General features: G+C 55.0%; 1 protein-coding gene across 1 annotated transcript; it reads left to right on the plus strand.

The window, feature by feature from the left end:
* Positions 1-54: 54 nt before the first annotated feature.
* Positions 55-4,531, plus strand: C12H1orf50 (chromosome 12 C1orf50 homolog). Its single transcript, XM_005143729.4, has 4 exons — positions 55-233; positions 984-1,070; positions 2,083-2,214; positions 2,889-4,531. The coding sequence occupies exons 1-4, from the start codon at positions 69-71 to the stop codon at positions 3,069-3,071; spliced, it is 567 nt and encodes a 188-aa protein (XP_005143786.2). The 5' UTR covers positions 55-68; the 3' UTR covers positions 3,072-4,531.
* Positions 4,532-6,004: the final 1,473 nt, after the last annotated feature.

Consider the following 6,004-nt stretch of genomic DNA (forward strand, 5'->3'; position numbering starts at 1 on the left):
AGCACCGCCCCTCGGCGGAAGCTCCGCCCCTCTCGGGGCCGGAAGGGGCGGGGTTTGAGGGGCCGGTGATGGCGGCGGAGGGCGGTGTGGGGCCTGGCAATGGAGTGGGGCTGGTTTCGGTTCCGGTTCCTGTCCCGGTCCCGTCCCTGTCCCTCGTGGAGGGCAGCACCGGCCGCGCCGCCCGCATCGGGGACCCCGGGGACCTGGTGGCCCTGGCCCGGCAGCTGCAGCAGGTGAGGGCCGGGCCTCGGCGGCAGGACCAAGGCCGTAGGGCCGGGGCCGAGGCCGCAGTGGTTCCCGGTGTCCAGCTGCCTCCCACCGTACCCCCTGTGCCTTCCCGTGCTCCCCACATCCCCCCCACCCGGACCTCTGTGTTTTGCTGCCCCCTCCCCCCCCCCGGGTGACTCCCAGTCCATCCCAGTACACCCAACTGCTATTGTGTCCCGTTGTCTTGAGCGCACCCCAGTGTGTCCTGCGCCTCTCCCAGTCCATCCCAGCATCTCCCTGTTCGCCCTTCAGTGACTCCCAGTCTGTCCCAATATCCCTTGCTCCACCCCAGTTCTTCCTAATACATCTTGCTGCCCTTCCCAGTCCATCCCATTGCCTCCCAGTATGTTCTGCTACCCCCTAATGCCTCTTAGTACATCCTTATGCCTTCCGGTAACAGCTCCCAGCCCACTATGTACCCCAGAGCTTCTCAGTCCACCTAAACGATTCCCTGTAAGCCCTACTGCCTCCTCCACGTGCATCCCATTGCCTCTTGTTCTATCCCATTGCCTCCCAATATGTCCTATTGCTCCCTTTGGCTGCTTCCCAGCATGTCCAGGCATTCTCAGTGCCCTGCTTCCCGGGTGTCCCCCCACTGCCCGGGGGTGCCTTGACAGCCCCACAGCAGCACATGGGGCAGCTCCTGCATCCCCCACAGCCCTGATGAAGCCTCGAGTGAGGTTCTTGTCCTGACTGATCCTCGCTCTTCCTCCCAGGCAGACGACTTCGTCCGGGCCAATGCCTGCAGTAAACTGACGGTCATTGCTGAGCAGATCCGGAGCTTGCAGGAGCAGGCGCGCAAGGTGAGGGAGCAGCTGCCAGCAGGCTCCTGCCTCCTGCCTGCGCAGGGAGGGAGATGAGCGTCTGAGCTGCCAGCTGTTGGGAAGAGCTCTGGCCTGGATGTGAATCGTGGCCAGGAGCCAAATAGAACAGAGTCAGTGAGAAAATCAGGCGGGTTTATTGTGTGGGATCTGCTGGGGATGGGAGGGTTGTTCCTGGTCCTTTCCCCAAGTCCTGTGAGTATCCTGTGTGTTAAGGTGGAGAAGCGATGGCTCCTCCAGCTGAGGTGTCAGGGATGAGTCAGTCTGGGGACAGACTTGTCCCTGTAGCGTGTGCTCCTGTGGGGGGGGCTTGGTGCAGTGGGGTGACAATGGGGCTCTGGCTGGTTCTGAGCCCCTGGGAGGGACGAGTTTGGCTTTCTAGTTCATCCCAGGTCATTTACTGGAGCAGCTGGCCCTGGCAGGAAGGCCAGCAGGGCTTGGCTGTGCCCTTCAATTCACACTTGACCCTTGGGAGAGAAATCTCAGAGCCTGAGTGGGAAGGGATCTGCCAGTCACTGCGACTGGCCCGCTGCCACTGAGGCCACTGTGTCATACAATCGTTCACTGGTGGGGCTGGAGAGATGAATCCCTCTTTGTTTGCTGTCCCTTCCCTTGAGGACCGCAGCAGGGAAGCTCCCAGCTGTGTATGGAGACAAGGAACGAGCCCAGCATGTGGTGGGGTCAAACACAGAGGTGAACCTGAGGCTGTGGTGAAGAGGGCTGTGATGCTTGAAGGTATCTCCATTTCTGTGGAGGGCTGCAGGAGCTCTGGGGCCCAGCTGACAGGGGAAACTGGGAGAAAACCTTACCTCTTTGGGAAGCATCTCCTGCCTGGGGCAAGGCAAGATCTGCTGCATGAAGCCAGACATGCACTGGGGAGGATGAGGCCTCATGAGCAGCGTGTCATGCACTGCGTGTCAGGCTCTGGCTGAGAGGCCATAGGTGCTTGTTGTTTTATTTCAAGTGTGGAGATGTTATATTTGGGCTTCTTTAGGTCTTGGACGAAGCTAACAGAGATGCTGACCTGCACCACGTGGCCTGTAACCTCGTGAAGAAGCCAGGAAACATTTACTACATGTACAGAAGGGAGAGTGGCCAGCGATACTTCTCCATCCTGTCTCCTAAGGTGGGTGCTTACAGCCCCAGAGGAAGCAGGGAGGGGAAGAACTGATGTTTCTGGTGCTTGAGCACTTCTGGACCTCAGACAAAAGCACCAACCTAAGAGGGGCATTTGTTGGTCACTGCTCAGCTGGGATTTGTCTTTGGTCTGGGTTCCTGTGCTGGTCTCAGAGCCACATTGTGAAGTTCTCTTGGTGGATGGTGGGCACGAAGACCTTGGTGCATGAACCTGAATTCTACCTTTTTGGTCCCACTGGTTCTTTCTCTAGAAGTCAAGAGCTGCAAATGTGCCCTGGGCCTTCCCTCACCACTGTGGCTGCCTGGTACAGCCTCCTGAGGTGCTTCAGTCCAGAGAGTGTTTGTCTGCAGCTTGGTAGAGTGCTCCTTCCAGGCCACCCATTTACTTACATGCAGGGGGAAGGCTTCAGAAGAAAGCACCAAGCATGTAGAGAAGCTCTGTGCAGAGCAGAGAGATCTTGTATCCCCAGGCCTCCTGTGCCAGCAGCACGGTAGCTTGAGCTGGTCTTAGTCCTCGGGTCTAGCTGAACCTATACTGAGATTAGAAAATGGGGTGATCACACAGCTGGGACTGCTTCCGAGGTGGTAGGGTTACCCAGCACGGACAGAGGGCCAGCCCAAGGGAAGCTGAGCAGTGATGTGAATCTCTCCTTTCTCCTCCAGGAGTGGGGGACCAGTCCCCATGAATTTCTTGGTGCCTATAAGCTCCAGCATGACATGTCCTGGACTCCGCTGGAGGACTTGGAGAGACGAGATGCTGAAATCAACATCCTGGAGAAGCTGCTGAGCCGCCAGGCAGCGCTGCCCCCCTGCACTGAGCCCAACTTCCAGGGTCTGACCAAGTGACACCGGGACCATACAGGAGCATGAGGACACGAGGTACCTGCGTGCTGCCAAAAGCAGGGCAAGGAAAGAGACCAAGGAATGAAGATGCTGATGCTGCCAGTACTTGCTCTGTGCTTTAAAGAACCTCATTCTGCAATCAGCCTTACTGGATTTTCTAGTAATTGAGTAATTTATTTCTCTGATTATGCCAAGCTGTAGCGAGAGGTGGAGAAGATCAGGTGGAGTCAATTGCAAGAGGACTTGGGGCAAAAAGCAGAAGTGCTTGGGGCCAATGTGGTAATACCCTGCATTTATGTCCTGCCTGTCCGGCTCTGGTGCTCCTCACTGTGACTGCCTGTGGCAGGATGAGTTCAGGGCTGGGTTTTCCCCCTTGTTAAAATGCACAGGGAGACTTCGTGGCATGTGAAGCTGCTTTGTGAGGAGCTGAGGTGGGAATGTGCTGATAGAGATGTCCAGGTACGATCCCAACATGTGACATCAGTTCTGATTGCTCCTTCCCATGACTTGTTCACCTCCTTGAGATGACAAGGTAATCTTATGTGCTGCTTAAGGCATTGCCTGTGCACATTGGCCTCAGCCTTCTCCTCTGCTGGAGATGTGTCAGGGTTGGGGACTGCTCATGGAAGGGGAGTTACCAGTCCACCAAGTATACTTGTGGTTGGGCTCCATCAAGAAGCATCACATCCACCTGCATTTGTAGGTGGGCTCTCCTGCCTTCCAGGGTGGTGGTGGAAAAGCAGTGTCCTCTGTTGTCCATGGCATGGCCCTCAGGATAATCTCTTCAACTCCTCTAAACTTCCTTGTTCCCTTTCTAGCATTGATTTATTTGTCTCACACAAGGTCCCCAGAGCATCCTGCTCCTCCTGGCCCTTGCCTGCTGCTGGGAAGGGTTTGGGTGCCCCATGGGAGTCCTGCAGTAACTCACACCTCTCCATCTTAATGCGTGAACCTACTGCTTTGGGTTTGGTGCTGCCAAGGGGAGGGAGGACCTCTCTGCACCCCTGGTACACCCTGAGAGATGCTGGAGGCTGCTGGAAGCACCAGTTCCCTGTGGGAAGAGCCATTCCCTGCAAGGAGTGCAGAGGAATGGGAGGTTTGAGGCAGCTCCCTCGCAGCCCAGGAGTGGTTTTGTCCTCCCACCTCTGCTCAGCCCCATTCCAGTGTGCTTGGTCCTGGAGTCAATGAGGGACGTTTCAGACACCTTTTCCCAGTGTCCTCCCTCATTTGGAGCACAAGGGCAGAATAAAAGGAATGTATGATTATTATTATTATTAGGCCAGGATATAATTAATTCCTTATCGTGTCACAAGTGTCTTAATTTGATGGTTCTTTCCCTGCTTGTTTCATCACCCCAGGTCTTATTTTACTGCCTGTCATTAAATGTGAACTTGGAAGGGAGAAAGTTAATTACAGCATGGGCTTTGCCATGGTGCTAATTACAGCTGCATCAGAGACCTTCACATGTGCTCATTTATGCTCCTCTGGGAAGAGGGGATCCCTGCCCCAGTTTTACCTGTTTCCCATCATTAAAATCCATGTGCAAAGGGATGGGGGTGATGTTCAGAGGCCTCCATAGCTTCTGATTTCATGAGTTGGGCTGTGGTGGGGTTTCACATCTCAAAGAAACACCCTGGCCCTTTGAACCCCACAACCTGTCCATGTCCTGCAGTTCCTCTGGGTGCTGGCAAGGCTTTTGCTTGGATTTGGCCCAGAAAAGCAACCCCACCATGGCCATAGCTTTGTATAAGAAGGTATCAAGAGGCCAGATGTGGAGGTGCTGGTGCTAGTCTTCATCCTTGCATTCGGTGCTCTTTGCACTGCAGGGAGCAGGGATGCAGCTGCTGAATGGTCCCACTGTGGTGCAGGGAGGTGATGCTGGAGAGGGGGGACCATCTTCCCAAGCAGCTTGCCCGGTGTTGCCATCTCAGCTGGTTTTGGATCTAATTAAACCCAAAGAGGCAGTGTTGGAAATACTGGAAGATGCCTCTGCAGAGTTCAGCATCCCATCCTCTGGAACGTGGGTGAGAATGGAGCTGGAGGACAGAGGTTGACTGCAGAGGTCTGAGCTGTGTCTCGCTCCTATGTGATTTTCAAGCCTTTCATTTCAGTGACTGTGGGCCCTCTGCTTTGCTTAGAGCAGCCACCATGTAGGTAAGGAATGAACACAGCAGAAGAACCAGAGGCTGATGATGATTCCAGCTGCAGAAAACAAAGCATTTCCCAGATGAAGAGGTGAAAAATCACTCATCTCCTGCACAGCTTCATTTCCACCCAGGAGTTCATCTTGAAGAATCATTTTAAAAGCATTCTTCTCCCTTTGCACTTCCATGAGGACTCAGGGCTGCAGTGAGCACGGTCTGAAGGCAACTGCTCAGTCCGAAGTCCACAGGGATGGATCGTGCTTGCTGAGGGCACAGATGTGCTTCTGGCACCACTGGCATTGGGCAGAGCAGGTTTTGCTCACGCACAGATAAAGGCTCTTCAGAAGGATGCTGTTAACATCTGATCCAGCAAGTTCTGTGTCAGGGCAGATTTTGGCTCTTGCTTCTCAAACTGGCAGCTCCTGCAGGTTCCCCACCCCGTGCTCTTGTTCCTGAAGGGTAGTTTTGATTTTATTTAGCTTTTTAGGGGGATTGAGTATAACCCCTCCTGAGTGCACACTGCACCGCAGAGTCATCCCCTGGCCAGGAGGAGTCACTCAGGAAGAGGAGTTGTGGCTCTTTGGTCCTTTCGGCTTCTCCAGGGAGAAGGAAAAAGGAAGAAGTGTGGAATTCGGAAGCAGGGATGCACTCCGTGTTCTCACTGTGGTCCTGCAGGGATGCAGGGATGCACTGGGTGCTCCCACTGTGGCCCTGTAGGGATGCACTGCGTGCTCTCACTGTGGTCCTGCAGCCCTGGGGTGCACACGTGGGGGTGCAGATGCGGGTGAAGGG

This window comes from Melopsittacus undulatus, chromosome 12 (assembly GCF_012275295.1).
Source record: "Melopsittacus undulatus isolate bMelUnd1 chromosome 12, bMelUnd1.mat.Z, whole genome shotgun sequence".
Taxonomy (NCBI): domain Eukaryota; kingdom Metazoa; phylum Chordata; class Aves; order Psittaciformes; family Psittaculidae; genus Melopsittacus; species Melopsittacus undulatus.